Genomic DNA, 19,987 nt, shown 5'->3' with positions numbered 1-19,987 from the left:
ACTTTAAAGTAACCCCTGAAGGCACTGGACACCATTTCAGGTATAATTCTTGCACACATCACATTTTAAATCTACACTGGAAACATTTCCAAAACAAGAAGACTGTGGGAGATTTCCAGCGCACTTATGGTCAACATGTAGCTGGAGGTTCTTTGTTATGAAGAAATTGGAAAGGCCCCTCTTTCCTGGAAGTCAGCTAGGGTTCATAATACTCAGGAGGGTGTTGCAAAAGGCAGGTAGAAAAATCAGAAATTTGGCTTAAAGATGGAAAAAACCCACCCCTCTACCAAATTCAAGAGACGCAGCACACGAGAGCTCATCAATTCACAAGTGATAGATACATACCCTGAATTTGCTTGCTAGCTCAGGAGTCATTACAAAAGGTTCCCCCTTCTGACCTTTTGGTCCTTGGATTCCCTAAATTGATAAAACAAAACGAAAAAGGATTTTCACATCTATGACTATTTATATATTTAAAGTTGTGAAATATATCCGACAGCAATTTCATATGTATATGCACACAACAGTGTGTGAACAGTGACTATGCCTAAATGTGGAAATTCATGTTACATGTAGAAAGCTGAAATCATCAGGATCATATGGGTGAATTGTGCAGGAAGCAGGCAAAGAAATCTGCCCTTAATTAAGAATTAGGTTGCGGGACCTCAGAATAGTCCCATTATGTGGGCTGGAATAATGACTGCAGTCCCGCCATGCTGCTTACGTGGGTTAGTAAAGCCACTAGATCCAAATAATGAACTGTTTGTGAAAATTGTGAAAAAAAAATCTCAAAATTTTGATTTATTTTTATGAATGCTACTCTTTGGTGGATAGACTATACAGGCCACCTTGTGTTTTCCTCAAACCACTTCGCTGTGAGACTTATATGATGGAAAGGGTTTTGAGTAGACCCTCCAGATCTTAGTGAATTTCATAGTCTTTCATGACTAACTTCTGTGGCAAATCCATAGGGGTTCTGTGTTAGGTCATCCCCTGTAAGTGGAGTGTTCTGTGGATAATTAGAGGGTCAAAACCAAAAGCACAACTAAAACTCATTGGAAAAAATAATTAAAACATGAGATAAGCACAGAGTGGACAGGGAGTCCCGCTTAAAGATTTTTCCATTTTCTTCCTGAGAATACTACAGTTAAATTAATCAAAATGATGACTTTAAGTTCATTCATTCAGCTACTTACAAAAGAACCAGGTTGACCGCTGGGCCCTTGACTTCCTCGCTCACCAGCATCACCTCTGGTCCCATTGCAGCCATCGTGACCTGGTTTCCCCCTTGATCCTGGCTGCCCAGGATGACCCTGTGGAGAATAAAAAATATTTTATCTATCCATCTGTTCCTAGTTTCCATTTTCCAGTGCTCATATAGTTTTTAAACATTCTCATAAACAGCCCAAGGCTTAAATCCATGGGAAACTATAATTTTCAAAGAAAGAAACACAGTCAGTGCTTTTTTTTTATATAGCTGCAGCTTGAGCCAGATGCCCCAGACAGCATGAAAAAAGTCAAAAGCAAAGGAAAGGGTAAGAAAGCTATGCTCAATGCACTTTCTGTTAAACAGAGAGCTAAACCAACCAAGGACTTTTACACGGGGAGTATCAGGGCCTGGGATTATTGCAATAATCAGTATCTCGGCATAAAAGACTGGGAAGAAGGTTTCTTGCTGGCTTTGAACAGATTCCATTCTGGGGAAAAAAACATAGCAATTGTTTTGGAGCAGGGCTGAGTGTCACGATGCAGCTGCGGCATTCACATGGAGAGAGAAAAATAAGCAGTTCAAGCCAAAGGGGTATGTGGCATTGTGGAAGTAACACTATCAGACTTGTGAGGTATTGGAAGGGAGAGAAAAGTTGGTCGTGATTCATCGGTCCCTTAAACTGGACATACTTCACTGTAATTCCATTAATTTCACTGCCATTACTTACTCCTGATTTTCATCAATGTCAAAGAGAATCAGAGCAATCATGTACTTGCTTTGAGCAGCTCTCTACTCTATGAAAGACTGCAACCAGAAAGATAGGAGCCAAGTATACTCAGAACCCCATCTTTCTTCTCCCTTCTCCACCTGCAGGAGCTATGCTTGCTTTTCCACTTCTGTTCCCTCATCTGAGCAGAAAGAAAACTCCTTATTACTTGTCTGCCCCTACTAAGCACCAGCATTACCCCACTCCTCATCAGCCTCATGATCCTCACCTCCCTCTTCTTGGCCATCAGCCTCACATCTCTGCACTGAGCCACTCTTGGGAGTGCCTATTTACTTCCACAAAAAGAACAGGAGTACTTGTGGCACCTTAGAGACTAACAAATTTATTTCAGCATGAGCTTTCGTGGGCTATAGCTCACTTCTTTGGATGCACAGAATGGCACACAGAGATTTACTTCCAGATAGTCATCATAGGTTCCTGGCCTGAGGCAGCTGATTGGGAAACAACAGCAGGGGGAGGCAGGATACACTGAGAGTGCACGTTGGAGGTAAGAGGTGGAGCTATCTAAGACTCACCGTAGGCAAGTGTCCCAATACAGCCTCATTTTCTTGTATCCAAAACACCACCCTCTTCTTGCACAGACATCAGCCGTGTGTATGCAAACCCCACTGAAGTCAGTGAAAGTTGTATGCATGGACTGATAAGCACCCTTGGCTGCAGTGCTTCCACTGTGGAGGGGAAGGAGTTTTTCTGTCTTTAGTTTTCAGAGAGAAGAGGAAGAACGAGTGTGAGTGAGAGAGAGACGCCTCTAAAACTAGATTTGGAACATCGCTGGAGGCAAAAAGGGTGAGAAGAGAGCGGATGTGGATGTGCATGGGTGGGTGGTAGAGAAAGTCCCTGATGTCAGAGGGCACTGCAAAGGAAGTCCTGGGAAATCTGTCCAGAGATTCCCGTGACTCAGATTTCTTTGCTTATTGTTTTATGCCACCAGATGTAAAGCAGAGTAAGATGCATCTGAACTCTTTCCCCTGAATGGACTATGGTGTCCATATTGGAACTTTTCAATGGTTTGTTACATAGATCATAACAATTTATTCAAAGTTCTACAATATTGAAATACCTTTGAAAACTTTTAAGATCGTATCACTCACAACATATAATAACTGAAATTAATAACCACTCAGCATCCTTATAACCAATGACATTTTCAAAGCACTTTATAAGCATGAAATAATGAAGGACCTAATTTTGTCCCCCTCCACTGCATGATGAGGGGAGGCTAAATACATGGATCACACCTCTCCTGTGCAGAAGAGCATGCTTAGCTCAGCAACCCCCATAGACACACTACAGGTGTCCTCCTCTTTAGCCCTTTTTGTGGGTTTCTCTGTGAGCGGAAGCAACTGAATCCTAATTATCTGAGATGATGATAGATGAGGCAGAGTTTTCTTCTCAGTTACATGTCTGCAACTGCATTCATTTAACTGTTCACCATATTTGGGGTTGGGAAGGAATTTTGCTCCAGGGAAGATTGGCAGAGGCCCTGGAGGTTTTTCGCCTTCCTCTGCAGCGTGGGGCACGGGTCACTTGCTGGAGGATTCTCTGTACCTTGAGGTCTTCAAACCACAATTTGAGGACTTCAGTAAGTCAGACATAGGTTAGGGGTTTGTTACAGGAGTGGGTGGGTGAGATTCTGTGGCCTGCATTGTGCAGGAGGTCAGACTAGATGACCATAATGGTCCCTTCTGACCTTGAGTCTATGAGACTTGAGTTGGGTTGTCTGCATGTCACTGAGGACAGAATTTGACATAAGGGTTTTAATTCAGTAAGGTAATTTCTGTCCAATCTAAAATGTTTACAGTGAATGGTAAACAACTCTCAGTAAACCTTAATATCTAATGTATGAAACGAGTGACTACTTACAGGAACACCATCTGCACCAGGGAAACCAGTTACTCCTGTTAGCCCCTAAAATGAGACAACACAATTAAAACAATGAATTATCCCACCATTTTCTTCTTTAGATGTTACATGAAATATGTGAAGCTTTGAAATTACCACTTCTCCTTTTGGTCCAGTTACTCCAGGTCGCCCTCTTTCACCTTTGTGACCTTTGTGACTTTCTAAACCTGGGATACCCATTAATCCTGGTGGTCCAGGGAATCCCTGAGGTCCAAGTAGTCCTGGTTGACCCTGAGGAAAGCAATAAAAGCATTTCTTCAGGAATGATTGTAATACACAGGGATCACCAATTCAGCTCTATTATAATGGAATTATAGATGAAAAAAACCCCTTTCAACTCTTCTTACTCTGGCAAGCTGGGTTCTTTGGTGAACATCATATGACAGCAACACACATAGAAGCTACACAACAGGCAACAGCACTCATCCTAGAATATTCACTGTTATGCTATGAAAAGAATGTTATCTGCAGAATAAACAGCTGGTTTCTGTTGAGCAAGGCCCAAAGCAGATGCAATTACAGTGCACTCCAAGTAACTGAGATGTACTTAATTGTGAAATCCACTTAATTGGTATGCTTCTCCCAAATTGAGCTAGATACTTAACAGCAGGAACTTCTTTTCTTTGGGATGGTAATTCCCCTTAATTATGATGCCTGAAGATGATTAGATGGGATTCATACAGGAATAGGTACTCAACTAGGGAATGGTAATCACATAGGTTCAAGAGCTGATAAAAGGCTTCTCTGTCCTCAAAAAATCTCTTCTGGTGTTGGTTCAGTAAAACAGCATTAATGATGCCATTCAGGCCCCTTCAAACTTTGCTTAAAATTCATTCTCTTGAGGCTGGCAGAATCACAAGGATCAACAAAAAACAACCAGCACCATACGCTTCTATTAGATTTCAATTCAAATTGCAGGGAAAAGATCTCTTTGAGACTTAGTCAAGTGAATCAGCAAGTTGGAGAATAGTGACATACAGCATTTTGAGAACCATTCCAAATACAAAATGGCTTCTTAGGGACTACTGTTGTGTACTTAACATATAATAATTAACAACAATCTTCTTTTAACGGGAAATCTGCTTAATCAGGAGGACCAGCCATCCAGAAAGGCAGTGCTTAATTTGTAATTAAATTGAGCTGGGGCTGAAGCAATTAGGTGCTGGGGCTCTAGCCATTTTTTTACTTTCATAACTGATGCAGCAAGTCCCGAGGTGCCAGTGCTATGAACTGCCAAACCTAGAGGTGCCGGGGCTCAGCCTTGGAAAGCCCTGGCACAAATTAAGCACTGTAGCAAGGCATCCTACAAACCATACAACTAACATATACACAAGTGTGTACAAACGGAATGAAATTATTAGTATAATAGAGCTCCTTCACATATTCCCCATCTCACTTCTTTGAAACTATTCCCCCCTCCAATAGATAAAATACATAAGGTTATAAAACATCAAATATTCCAATCTTTTGGTCCTGTGAAGACTATTGGTGCCATTTTCACTTAATGCCACTGGACTAGAGAAAGGAAAAGAAACAAAACTGATACTGGATCACTTTCTTGGATCCAGAAAGTGGTCAAAATGCTTAACAATATGCTGCTGAGTTTTAGGCAATCTCCTGGTTTATTTTTATTTTACACTATGGGCTCTGTCTCGTGACTTGTGTGACATACTTCACAAATTTTCTTTCTTCATTTTCACTCCTCTGTTCATAACTACATACTGTCTATTGTAGCCCTTCAGAGAAACACTCCAGTGACTTCAATAACATAAACAAAAACAACCCTCCCAACCAAAATGAGATATATGCTTGTGGTATAAAAATGATCAATCATAAATGATTATTCTTAGATCTTCCATATATCTTTGTTTTCACTTTGTTCACAATTATTAACCCAGACACAAGCTAGGCTTTTCCCTTCTACTATGGCTTATTCAGAAAAAAAAAATCACCACACAAGTAGGTTTTGTGGCTAAAGCACTGGCTTCTTCACCCCTACCACAAAGGTCTGAACGTGATTTGTACATAGAATCATAGAAATGTAGGGCTGGGAGGGAGCATGAGAGGTCATTTAATCCATCCCCTTGTGCTAAGGCAGGACCAAATATGAGAACATCCCTGACAGGTGTTTGTCTTACCTGTTCTTAAAAACCTCCAGTGATGGGGATTCCACAGCATGCCTCGATAACCCATTCTAGTACTTAACTATCCTTTCAATTAAAACCCTTTTCATAATATCTAACCTAAATTCCCTACAGGAAATCCATTATGTTATTTCAGCCCAGACCATATTGAGGAGCTGACATAATGAAACCATCTGCAAAATTGGAAAGGGGCCAGGAATGAGATGGTTTACAGCTGGATTACACTTTATTCCTCTGGATCTAATCACCAGTATGGATCTCTTGCACCTTATTTTCTATCCTATTTCAATTAATCTAACAGTACCAATTACTTAGGAGCGATGCCAAAGGATACAATGGATCTAAATATTTAAATTGTCATAGTGAAACAGTTTCCATCCTTTACATACAACTCAACAAGAATGTAACGCAACATCCTGCTGTTTAGAGCAAGTCTGCTTTATCAGCGAAGCAAAAGTGGGATTATTTGGCTATGGGAGGTGAAACTTTCTTTTGTGTTAGCATATTAAATAGGAACAAATACACATGTAAGTTAAGGGCCAGACACTTCACTGGCAAAAAATGAGGGAGGTGCTCAGATGAACAAAGGGACCAACAAACACCTGAGCAAGAGGCAGCTCAATTCCTCATCCTGCTCACTCCTACCTGCCCCGAGTGTGTCTCTATCTACAGACAGCAGAATAACTAATAGAGCCACACAAGGAGAGTGGGCTCTAGGATCAGGAATGTAGAGACATACCCACAGCCATACCTTTCCCCCTTTATATATGATGGCATAAACTCGGAGTGCTCAGGTGTCAGGTCAGGGGTCACATGCCATGAGTAGCTTGTGCAGGGTACTGATTGATATTTCCAAAGCAGTAGTGTCTCCTTGTACGTCTGTAAGCACCCAAATCCCCTGTTCTTCTGCTTCCAAGGTGCATAGACCAATGCAGTGCCAGACCTGATGGAAATATCTTAACTATTTGTTTAAACTTACAAACAGTGTGTGACAGAGTGCTGAGCAAGCCACTCCAGCTCCAATCAAGGGGAATAGATTGGGGCTGGTTGAAGAGCCCTATGTCTGTCTGGCAATGAGAAACAGCTGCTAGCCTAATCAGCCAGGGGCTATAAAGGCTGACAGGCAGGAAGCCAGAAGAGGAGGGTGAAAGAGAAAGCACAGGCATGGAGACGGGTGGGGCCCAGCCTGGCCCTCTAGTCTGCTGGTGGCAAAGTTTGGCTGCCAAAAACCTGTACCTAGATCAGAGGTCGGCAACGTCTGGCATGCAGCTCACCAGGGTAAGCACCCTGGTGGGCTGGGTCAGTTTGTTTACCTGCTGCATCCACAGGTTTGGCTGATGGCAGCTCCCACTGTCCACGGTGGCTGCTCCAGGCCAATGGGGGTGGTGGGAAGTGGCATGGGCCGGCAGATGTGCTGGCCGCATTGCCCTGGAGTGGCAAACTGCGGACAATGGGAGCTGTGACTGGCCGAACCTGCGGACGTGACAGATAAGCAAACTGGCCTGGCCCACCAGGGTGCTTACCCTGGCGAGCCAAGTGCCAGAGGTTGCTGACCCCCGACCTAGATAGTAAGGTGGTGGTGGTGGTGGTGGTGGTCAACAGTTGTAAATAAAGAGCACTCGTCTTTGCATCGACCTGAGGCCTCCCTGACTGATTTGTGAGGGAAGCAGGGAAAGAAACCAGAGGGGCCCAGCTTATACCTTGCTACACACTGCTTTAAAATATAATGCTTTATTAAATATTGATATTAAAATAACTGCAAAGAAATAACTCCATAAAAAGGCATAAGGCAGAGCCATAAATAATCTCTTAAAGTAGATGCAAATCACATGCTAGAAAAAACAGAGCACTGTGCAAACGAAGTTTGCAATCCACAATCCAATTGTATAATCATATCACCTGAGTTAGCTCAAGTTTCAGATTAAATTTTGAGCAATTTCAGTAAAATGGATCTTTTTATTGAGTCAAATTTAGAGAAATAATGGATTCTATATATGGAAAATGCTACTTGGTGTAGCTACTGAAATAAATGAAAGCCTGGCTAACCCAAGTAACTTCCACAGTCTAGTCAGCCACAGGAAGCAGGTAAACATACATATGCACATCATTTCCTGGACACCAGGTTTGCAGACAGAATGCCTTTTGAACATCAGATTACAACTTCCAACAAATGCTCATAATGGACCAGATAGCAAAATGTGCACGAAGCCCTGTGCAGGAGGTAGTATGGTGGCACACCACCCCTGTGGCAGCATCACAGGAGGCACAATTTTGTCTTTCCGTTAGTATAACAAAGATTGCTCTTCGCCACCAACCCTGTGTTCCAGTCCTGCTCCACAAGCATGTAGGGGTGTGGGGGTGCTGGGCTTTGGTCCTGCCTCCTCCTCAACCTCTCCTTGCTACCTTTCAGGTGATTTGTTCACTGGAGAGAGGAGAGGGCCTTGCATACACTATCTCATGTCAGTGCTGCTCACCGTCATAAATTATTATGTACAACAAAGATATTATACTTAAACCTTGAGGGGTCACTGACATAATGAGATTACGAGTTAACTCTGGAGAATACAGTATTATTGTAACAATATACTGATGTCCGCATATTTATTTTGCCAATATGTAACTTGCATTGTACTACATCCATCTTTTCTCCACCTTCTTTATTAGTCCCCTTATGCTGTACATCAAAGACGTGGCCACCTGTTAACTAGAAATAAAGGTCTAGTCTGTCCTGTTTTAAATGGCTGACAAATTATAAACAACATTATCAGATGCTGCAACTTGTTTTTTTTTTGTCATCTCTTTAAACTTCCTTCGAAACATAACCAATCTTCAGACTTCAGACATTCAGAAACTCTTTTGGCCTTTCAGCCTTTTCCTTGCATGGAGTTTGGTTTCACCAAAATTAGCCCGTGATCTCACTACTCCTCTTCATACTGATTCTATCCCCCAAGCCCAATTTACAATATAATGCTGTCAGCACTGAGTAGTACTACTCACCTCTTTACTATCGGTGGAGCCAGTAATGCAGCTTACAGTTAAGGTAGCCTAACACTCTTCATTATAGGCATGTGAAAGCATAGACTTATAATGTTAACTGTTCTATGCTGTGCATCAACCTGAATTTTATTGTAAAGATTCAGCTAAAATGGTTCCACTGTTTCTGACAAGATTAGGGAAAAATACACTGTCTTTCTCATGTTGAAAAATTCTTATAACTATTTTGTTGAGAAGCTCTAGCACAGTGGTGGGCAACCTGCGGTCCGTGGGCTGCATGCAGCCCATCAGGGTAATCTGATTGCAGGTCGCAAAACATTTTGCTGATGCTGCCCATCTGCAGGAATGGCCCCCCGCAACTCCCAGTGGCCGCGGTTCGCCGTTCCCGGCCAATGGGGGCTGCAGGAAGTGGTGGCCAGCACGTCCCTGTGGCCCGTACCACTTCCCACAGCTCCCATTGGCCAGGAACGGTGAACTGCAGCCACTGGGAGCTGCGGGGGGTGGTGCCTGTGGACAGTCAACATCAGCAAAATATCTCACAGCCCGCAATCAGATTACCCTGATGGGCTGCATGCGGCCTGTGGGCCACAGGTTGCCCTCTACTACTCTAGCACCTTCATGCTCTGTAGCAAGGGCTTGAAGTTTGGTGGAAGGTGGGGCTGTCCTCGTGTCAGTGATGTCCCCTGAAAATTCACCCAAATCTGGCCAATGTATATACCTTTGAATAAAAATCTCATTTTGCACATGCTTAGTAGAGGCTTGTTAGAATTTGGTAAGAAAATTCTCTGAAGGTTCCATCCACAAATGAGCACGCTCCAGCTCAAGGCTCCAGGAGCTGACCAGCGCTTACCTTGCAATTGCTCCTTCTGGCTGCCAGGGACCACTGCGGTGCCAGGCACCAGTACTGAGAGCAAGAAACTGGATCTTTTGTGCTCTCAAGGTCTCCATTCTGGCATCCAGGCAGTATGGAGGAGAAGGAGGAAGCTGCCTCACTGTAACGCAAAGCATGAAGAATGTGGGATGGACAGGACAGAGGTAGAGCAGAGTGGGAGGTGTGGTTGCAGGAACCAGAGGGTAGTGAGGAGCATGGAGGAGGGGGAAAGGAACTAGTTGCAGTGGGTAGGAGCATAAGGCGAGGGGGCAGGAGCTGGGATGAGGACAATAGGACAGAGACAGGTTGTGGGACAAGAGCAGAAAGTTCTACAAGCATTAGAGCATGTTATCCTCTGAATCTGGAATTGAACCAAAGTCCTAAATCTTTACATTCCCCAGCTGCCAGAAAACAGGCTGTAAAACCCACTGCATAAGCGTGTGTCTCATTCCTTCCCTAGTGCCTACTCTATATAGAGGAGACAGCCTAATATTGCTTTCAGTCACTCTGTGAGCTCAAATGGCGCAGTAGATCTAAATGTCCAAACCCTGATGATGATCCAAGTTAGAGAGCAATTTGATTAGACATAATAGAATTTTTTTGGGGGGGAGGGAGTTCTATTAGGAATTACATTTAAAAAATCTATGTTAAAAGAATGTTAAGGTTGCAAAGTCAAGTATTCAAATTAGGAAATGTTAGAATTAAGGTTGTCCATGCAGCCTCAATTTGACCCTTTTGTGCATATGTGGTAAGAAAAGTCTTTAACTACATGATCACATACTACCTTTTTCACAGGACCACTGCCTCTTTCAGTGCACAGAATGCACAGTGCTCTGGGGATGAATCAGGGTTGTGTAATGGAAGAGACTATTTTCCACAGGACCTCTTATTTTGCAGAAATTATAAGGTGTGTAGTAAATGAAGCAGGAGGTTGCAGAAAAATAAATTATGATCTCCTGATTAAGGAAGTTAAATGTCATCCTGGAGAACTGGATTTTAGCTCTGCTTCTGCAAGTGTTTGTAAGTGAGCAGTAAGTCACTTAAACCAAAAATTGCACAGGTGGCCACTAATTGTTTTTCTTATATTTTGGGTGCCCAAAATATTTTGGGGTCTGATTTGAGGAGATGCTGAGCACTCACAACAGCAAGTGAAATCAATTGGAGTTGTGCTTTAAACATATAGTATGCTATAAAACTGCTAGGTACTCTAAAAAGTCAGGGCCTATGTATCTCAAGTTGGGCACTCCAAATTAGTGTACCCTTTTGACAATTTTGGCCTTAATTTCTCTGTGTTTCAGGTCCTCACCTTTGAAATGGGAAGAATATTACCTAATTTCATCAAAGTGCTGTGAAGATAAATTAATCACTGAATGAGACAGTGGTCCTATAGGAAAAATAGTATGTAATCATGTAATTAAAGACTGTCATAAGGCTTACCCATCAGGGGGGTGAATTAAGGTTGCATGGACAACCTTTATTCTAGCATTTCCTAACTTTTGAGTGCTTGACTTATACATTTACAGGATTTTATAGCCAGAAATGACCATTAGATCATCTAGTCTGACCTTGTATAATACAGGCTACGGAATTGCATTGAGTTACTCCTGTATTGAGCCCAGTAACTTGTATGTGACTAGAGCATGTCTTCCAGAAAGGTATCCAGTCTTGATCTGAAGATTTCAAGAGATAGAGAATCCATCACTTCTCTTGGTAGTTTGTTTCAGTGGTTAATCACCCTTACTGTTAAATACTAGCATAGATTTTTAACAGTGAGTGTGAGTAATCACTGGAGCAAGCTACCATAGAACATGGTGGATTATCCATCTCCCAATGTCTTCAAATCAAGATAAGATGCTTTTGCATCCATAATGTTGACTTTTCAACTGTAACATTATTTTAATATAGGGTTTTTGGATGACATTTCAATAATGACACTAGTAGTAAGTTTACATACTGGTGTGATGCACATTTTTTTATTGTCCACCACCCTCTCTTATATAGCAGTTTGAAATATTGCTGAGGTGAAACGATGTTATTTCAGAAAATAGGTTACATACTACCTACTCCTCATCATATGTAGACTCATGGGTTTACACTAAGAGGCTAACAAAACAGTGTTCATCACATCATCTAATAATGACTTTTGAGACGGATATGCAAAGGCAAAAAACTCATAGGAAAATGGCATTCCTTGAAGATTAACAATGGGGTTTGCTATACTTCTCTGTCAATTCTTACACAAAACTTCCATCCCTGTTCAGATGATCTAAACAGTCATCAATGGCAGGATACATTGCTTAAGCAGGCAATTCCTGCTGTGTTCTTCCCATGACTTAAAATAACTGGAAGAGGTCTCACACAATTAAATAGTCCAACACAGGCATGTGCAGAATCTATTTACAGTAAGTAAGGAGCAAAGGTCAGAAATTCTAGGAAGCCTGGAGGAATTCTTCCCAGAAAATGTTTGCTATGTCTGACGCAAATTGGTGCCTGGTCAGTACATGAGGTACATGAAAGAAAGTGCTCTCAGGGGTGTGATTTAATTTAGTGATAACTTGGCATTCTGTAATTAAGCCCCAGAGAATTATGAAAAGACTGAACAGACTTCCAAAGTTATATTACATATCCATAAGCTTTAGACATTTTTTAACCTCCAGTTCTTTTAGGACCACTCAAGAAGAAGAAAGCTCATGCTGTGAAGCTTTCTTTCCCCACTGCTAAATTAAAAAAGTTAAACAAAGGAACTGTTATGATTATTATTAAATGTTTACATGTGCTAGTGACTAGAGACCAACCAAGTTGAGGCCCCATTGTGCTAGGTGTTGTCCAAATACATAGTAAATGACAATCTCTTCTCCAAAAGAGATTATAACCCTAAAGACAAGATGTCATACATGGAGGAGACAAATAAGCAGGACAGCGTGTGGGTGGGGAGAAGGTGGTACTTTAACAAGGAGAATTAGAATAGTTGTCATAGCTTCACCATACTTGACAACATGCTCCATCATACTTCATTGTAAGTCTATTCTTTAACACTTTCTGGTATAAAGCCAGTGTAGTGAATCTGATGACTCATTCTTCCTCATAACAGAATTACCTGGTAGTCATAGGTCATCCTAGGGTGGGAGAGAAGAGACCAGATTAATGCTCTGAACTTTTTAAAGGGTCACTTGTGGAAGATAAATCTTGCTTCCTGTGATACTGACTATATGTAAAGGCATCCCACCATTTCCTTGGTGCTGATCTGAGTTCTTAGTCTTGCCAAGAAAGACAGTCAGGTGGGACTTCGAAATGTTGAGGGGAAAACAATCTTTCATAAGAACTGTAAGGAGGATGGCTGGGAGAAGGAAATGGTAGGGAACTCTTAGATCTAATGATAGTAGTCGTTTGACAGCTGGTCCACCATGGGAGGAGAGAAAACAAGCATGATAGGAAGCCATTCACTAGGGATGGGAATAGAACGGGTCATTAGGAAAACAAGCAGTGTCAAAGTGAGTGAGGAAGGCTAAGTCAGGAAAGAGCATCCCAGTGGGTGCATGAAGGAGAAGCAGCACTGCAAACCAGTTTTAGCAGGGCTAGTAGAAAGGCACTGGTAGGAAGGGGCAGAGGAGATCAGAAGCAGAATATCTCTGAAATCAGACAGCAGTTCAGAATGGGCCAAGGCTAGGAAGATCAGCCTATCAGAGAATGAAAATTACATGGATGCAAGGTCATATATTTACAAATTTAGGTCCTTGATAAGCTGTTACAAGTGTTCCATAAACGTGCACCTCTGTTGTTCATTTACTTTGCCAAAAATAGCACTAACAGGAGAAACCAGGCTATAAGTGTAAGGATTGTTTCAGCTTTGGGGTAACCTCCACCAGAAAGGGGAGCTAGAAGTAATCTTCTGGACCAGCCAATTTGATAGTCTCCCTTTTAGGAGGAGCCCTTAAGTGTGGTGCTGGATAACTATGGACACTGCTCGCTAGAGGGAAAGATGTAATGTAAGAGTCTCAGAGAGAACAACAGATAATGCCCAGTCACTGGACAGTCAATTCCAGCCACAAGAGGCCTGAACCCCAACAGTCTTTCCCTTTCGGGATTCTCAGCATAGGAAATAACTCACATATTTTTTTGCATCACAATCCTTGCACCCCAGGGGTATATGTGTGCACGCTTTCTTTCCTCTCACCATTACTGAAAACTTGTTTTTCTATTACACACACACACACACACACACACACACACACACACACACACACACACACATCAGTGGTTACTGGGAACACAGCAAGCACTAGGGCTGGTTTAGAAAGCACCTGTAGGGCTTGCCTTTGATTGTGTGTTATGCTGGACACATTGTCAGGTACTCTATGGGACTGTCACCACAGCATTTATGGTGACCCCGAAGAGAGCATTACACTATTATGGCCTAGATCACAAATGCATTAAATTCTACACTAGTTACCCTGGGTATAATAGTTCTCTCTGTAAGAAATTATACCTCACAATGGAATTAAAAAGGTGATTTGTAAAGCACAAAACAACAAAAACATGAGTATGCAATCAAAAATGTTCCCATCTGGAATTCATAGCTCTGGAATAAAGAGTATAATAAATAGCTCATTTATTGAAAAAATATTTTAGGCGTGTCTGAACTACCGGAAGTTTAGTTTTAGCACAATTTTAGAACAACGACCATTTTTGCAGCTCCCACTTCCAGAAGGTCAAACAATATAAGATTTAGTAAAACTCCACCAGAAAGTTAAATTTAAGTACTGTACTCATGATGAAACACACTCAACCGTTAATAATGTAAACCATTGAGGAGAAAACATACCTGGGCACAAAACAAAAACAAAACAAAACAAACCAACCACCACCACCACCAACAAAAACAATGACTTCCCTTTTCTTTAGCTCATCATAAACTTTTACTTCTATATAATCAGTACAGCAATAACTATTAATTTTAAAAGACCCCTGTGCTTTGATTTTCAGTAGACTTTTAATGCAAGCATGAGAATTCAATAATTGCCACTAGATGGCACTCACTGTTATCATTCTTGACAATGTACATAAACAACAAAGGTGCACATTTAGGAAACATGGACACCTAATTTTGAACTCTGAGACTGCCTTGGTAAGAAGTTAGAGCGTGACAAATATGTGTTGATACTAAATCCCAGAATGCAGGAGAAGTAGGATGTTTCTGCTAAAGTGACCAGCTGTGAAATAGTTAACAATGCCGTACTAACTGTGAAATAGACCTGCATGGCTTTTATTTATTTCACTCCAAACCATACAGCCTAAAGACTTTGTTAAAATGAAAGCTTTTTTTACTGCCAAAACTGATGAGGCCAAGCCTTTACCATGGCACACAGGCTTAATCAGACTGATCATCACTGTCCATTATATCTCAAATGTTCTGCTTTTAAGGCTTCTTCTTTTTCAAGGGAAAGACTCAGCTTTCTAGACCAGGGAGCAAAAATCTTGTTTATTTCTCCAGCAGCAAGTTGGTTTTAAACATCACATCAAACACCTGCAAAAATTAGTATTCTCACCCTCAGGGGCGGCTCCAGGCCCCAGCACGCAAAGCGCGTACTTGGGGCGGCATGCTGCGGGAGGTGCTCTGCAGGTTGCCGGGAGGGTGCAGGCGGCTCCGGTGGACCTCCTGCAGGCATGCCTGCGGGAGGTCCACCAAAGCCGCAGGACCAGTGGGCCGTGGAACCAGTGGACCCTTCGCAGGCATGCCTGCGGGAGGTCCACCGGAGCTGCCTGCCGCCCTCCTGGCGACCAGAAGAGCACCCCCAGCGGCATGCCGCCCTGCTTGGGGTGGGAAAATGTCTAGAGATGCCCCTGCCCACCCTCACTGCTCTAATTTGTATTCTGTTGCTAAACTGGATTCAGCTACTGATGTCATATGCTGTAGGCCACCAGCCCTCCAGAAAGATAGTGTTCTATGATCTAACTTGCATGTCTGGTAATGGAAATGGAGCAAATATTTGACATTTACCTTGAACAAGACAGCATTTGATTCTACAACATTGGTGCAGTTCTGAGAGATGCAGTAGGCCTAAAAGAATAGAACAGAGGCAGCTCTCCCTATTTTTAAATTTCCCTTTGATGCTTTACAGAGGGTTATTTATCTGAATATTTCATAGCCCAAATTATCTCCTGAAAAACAGACTTCCCTCTCATCTAATAAAAAAGCTGTTTTTTCACACCAGAGAATGAAGAAAATAGAAATTCAATTAAATTTAAAAATAACCCAAATGAACACAGGTTAGCCTATTGGTATGGTAATAATTTGCTGGTCATCCAGCTGTATTATCCAGACATAGGACATTTATTCCTGGGACAGTGGAAACCATATTACATTAACATGAATTCCAGAGCAGTGATTCAACTCGCAGAATGTTTTCTCTGAATAAGGAAGAAATAAACATTAAATCTTCATAAAAACCTCTATTAAAGAATGCTCGCCACCAAAACTAAGAAAGCCGCAGTTCTCTTCTGTAGGCAGTAAACTAAAAACTTTGTACTGCTCTCTGTTCCCAAGCTTTTTATCCCAACATCTAATTTATGAGATGTTTCCCCAAACTGTTTGATCTTCTAGGAAATTGTCGTGTCACCCTAGAAGATCAAATGCTGGTACAGGAAGATATACATTGGAATGATAGGTCAAAAACGTAAAGGATTCAGTTTAAAAATTCTTCATATCACAGAATACATGAAAGTATTTGGAGGAATGCTTTGAGGTGTTTTTGTAGGGTTCTTCTCTTTCTAAACAATTTTACCGGGACAAAAACTGCAGAAAACCCACAGAAAAGGGCCAGGATAGGTAAAACTCCATGAGGCTTTCCACGCTAAGTTTCAAACAGGGTATTTCATGGGAGCTAGAATGGGGAGGGAGTGTTCCTATTTACAGAACCAGTAAGGTGTTTGGCTCCCAAAACTCACAAATCCCCCCAAAAATTTAAGATCCGGTTCTTGTGGCATATTGTCATCTCTGCCCGGTGTGTTGATTCTGTTGAAATATATGGCAGTATATTTCAATGACTTCAAAAGACAGAGATTGGACCTCAAATAACCAAGCTTTAGGAGTATGGAGCACAGTATATAAAATTATTATTCAGTAAGGATGAGCAGATGACATAAAATTCATGCATGAAAATTATGTTGTAAGAAAGAGTTCTGAATGTAACATGCATCAAATTACTAAACCAAGTTGTCAATTAGTGCCAAACACATTACTAGTCGTAATGCAAAACAGTAGTGTTCTCTTGGAAGTTAGGAATGGTTCAGCATAAAAACATGAGATGGAAAATGTTATGACCACTTAAAAAGTTTTTTCTTTTTTGTTTAGAGTACAGTGAGTAATGTAAGTTACAGCATTTCCATATAGTAATTTAGCCCAGTTTCTATTGGCTTCAGATTAAAACTTCTAAACCAGATTTTGGCCCCCTGATATAGCCTTCATACTCTACAGGAAATCCTCCAGTACAGGGCCAGCATAAGTGGTCTATAAATGCCTGCTGCCATAACTTCCAGTTTAGACAGATGCTGTGTGTGAGAGTGGAAGGAGAAATGCTATCAGTGTAGCTACTCTGGTTTATATTTGTGTAATCTGGCACAGTAATGCAAAGGGGAGTCCAGTCATACAGCAAGAAGTCCACTCATTGGTTAACCCCACCGAAGACATGGTTATCTAAATATTATGACTTCATGTTCAGCCTAAATATTGAGTCTTTATCAAATAAATAACAAAAACTTAATGTTTAATTTGAATCACTGCTGCCATTTAAATAGATACAGCAAGCTTCTTCAGACTAAGGGTATTCCACACTGAAAAATAATAATAATAAAAAAATGTGTTCTTATCTCAGGTTATCTAACTTGGGTTAAAACAGCAATGAAGATCGAGGAGATCAGGTTTTAACTCAGATTAGCAGCTCCAGCTCAACCCGTCTGCCCTACTAGCTTTAATATGAGCTGCTAGTCTGAGTTAGAAGGTAAGTTGCCATGTCTTCACTGCTATTTTAACTTGAGTTAGCTAATATGGTTTATCTTACCACAGTTAAGAAGCCATTTTTTAAAGAAGTGTAGACATGCCCAAAGAGCTAACTGCCAGTTTTGAAGAACACTTCTACAACACTCATTGATCATTTTAGTATTTTAGCATCTAATATTTGATTAAATTATTCAAAAAAAGTTCAGTTGACATGCAACAGCAAATTAATTTAGAAAACAAGTTAATACACATTTTGCCAAAGCTGCCCTTGGAAGTCCTCAAATATTAATGTAATGGATGTGATATAAAAGTGGAGCTGCATTTACAACTCCCATGGTTTCAATGGCAGTAGAGAAGATGTATTAAAGGGAAGAATTTAGCTCACAAGGTCTAAAAAGTGATATATACTTGAATGAATACATTGAAATAGAAATAGAATAAATGTATCAGACATTTTTAGCACAATACAGTAAGCTTCCAAAATAGTAAGAAAAAAAAATCTTTTCATTCAACATGGGTTTTGAAAGAATTTTAAAGGCTAGACACTCAGGGAATGTATGATGCAGTGTGCAATTCTATCCTTTTCTATCTGCTAATATCTACACCAAAACCTGTTCATTTATTTATTTTTCATTTTCTCACTTATTTTATTATTACCCTGACCAGTGAATTCACAAAAGAAGGAGTTTTAGCTTCTGACAAGCCATATCAAATATTAATAATCTGTCAGGCAATTGAGCCAGAGATTTGGTTTTTAATAACTATAAACTTGTTGCTTGGTTAGTTAAGCTCTTAAGGAAAACACAACAACCAACACCTGTTGATATTAGAACATTCAGTAATAGAACTGAAAAGTGATCTGCCAGCCAATTGTTTTATTTATTTATTTTTTTCAGTGCTGTGTGGGAGTGTTCTCAGGATCTTAAAAATTCAGGAAGTTCAACACAGATGTTTTTTGTCAGTGGGCGTTGGAAGCACCAATAGCTACATCTGTTCATTTTATATATTTGTGAGAACACTTTTTTTCCGCCAAAACCATCCAGTGTTGAAATTTCCACATTGTGGAACTGGCCAAAATGTTAAGCTCGTTAGACTACGAGTATAAGTGTATGTGAAAATTAAAACCCCTATAGGAATTCCCAATCTACTGTATGCCAATTTTTCCATCTTATACTTCTCTTCTGTTTGAACAAAAGTGTAATTATTTCTGTGATGGGAACCACTAGCAGAACGGTAAATAGTTTTTTGATCATTCAACTCTCATTTGTCGTGAACGGTTTTGGATTTAATCTGAGCATATGGTAGTACGCAAAGTTGTCCCCTATGTGAGAATCACCTGTGCAGGGGACAGGAATTGTTATGAGGTTCCCCCCATGGAATTTTACTGGCACTGTTCCCTCAGAAAGGTGATAAAAAAGCTGCTCCCTGTGCAGAATGAGTGGTGCAAGGACTGATTTCCTCAAACCTGCAGACATGCACAGATCTCAGGGGAAAAGCTGAGGCCTGGGTCGTCTGTATAGAAACTCTATAACCTCTACAGCCCTGTTCAAGTGGACAGAGCTGTCCCTCCACCAGATTCTCTTCCCTCTGGCCTGACACCCACATCCCACTCACACATCCAGCTTCTAATGAGATGGCCTTCATTGGGTCAGTGGGAATGGGTAACAGTAGCATGGAGGTGGCACTCTGCCCTTCTGAGATTTGCCTGCTATCAGGGGACTGTCTGACCCCCAAAAAATTTATAAACATATTTTTTGTACATCCTAATTTTAAAGTGCTATTTGAACTCAATGGGAGTTAGGCGAAGAAATACCTTTGAGGAGCTGGCTCTGTCTACAAAGATATGATTTGCACCATGAAAATATTTGTGAATCTCTTGTCTTTTTAATTCGAAACAGAATAAGAGCATTGAAATACAGTAGGTGTCCTTTTATAGCATGCCTCTGATTAGACTTATGTAAGTTCTTATAACTGATCAATGATTTAATGGCATGGTGAGTACACTTGTAAAGTTTGTGGATGATGCCAAGTTGGGAGGGATTGCAAGTGCTTTGGAGGATAGGATTAAAATTCAAAATGATCT

General features: G+C 41.1%; 1 protein-coding gene across 1 annotated transcript in view; it reads right to left on the bottom strand.

Annotated features, from left to right (window-relative positions):
• COL4A2 (collagen type IV alpha 2 chain) overlaps window positions 1-19,987 on the bottom strand; it is a 182,204-nt gene that overhangs the window by 91,368 nt on the left and 70,849 nt on the right. The window contains exons 3-6 of the mRNA XM_030545953.1: window positions 3,996-4,130; window positions 3,861-3,905; window positions 1,197-1,313; window positions 346-417 (exon numbers count right to left, since the gene is read on the bottom strand). Of these exons, the coding sequence (XP_030401813.1) occupies window positions 346-417; window positions 1,197-1,313; window positions 3,861-3,905; window positions 3,996-4,130 (369 nt within the window). The remainder of the gene's footprint in view (window positions 1-345; window positions 418-1,196; window positions 1,314-3,860; window positions 3,906-3,995; window positions 4,131-19,987) is intronic.

The sequence above is a fragment of the Gopherus evgoodei genome, chromosome 1 (genome assembly GCF_007399415.2).
Source record: "Gopherus evgoodei ecotype Sinaloan lineage chromosome 1, rGopEvg1_v1.p, whole genome shotgun sequence".
In the NCBI taxonomy this organism is placed as follows: Eukaryota; Metazoa; Chordata; order Testudines; family Testudinidae; genus Gopherus; species Gopherus evgoodei.
The sequence above is the reverse complement of the archived record's forward strand: the minus strand, read 5'-3'. Positions and strand labels throughout refer to the sequence as shown.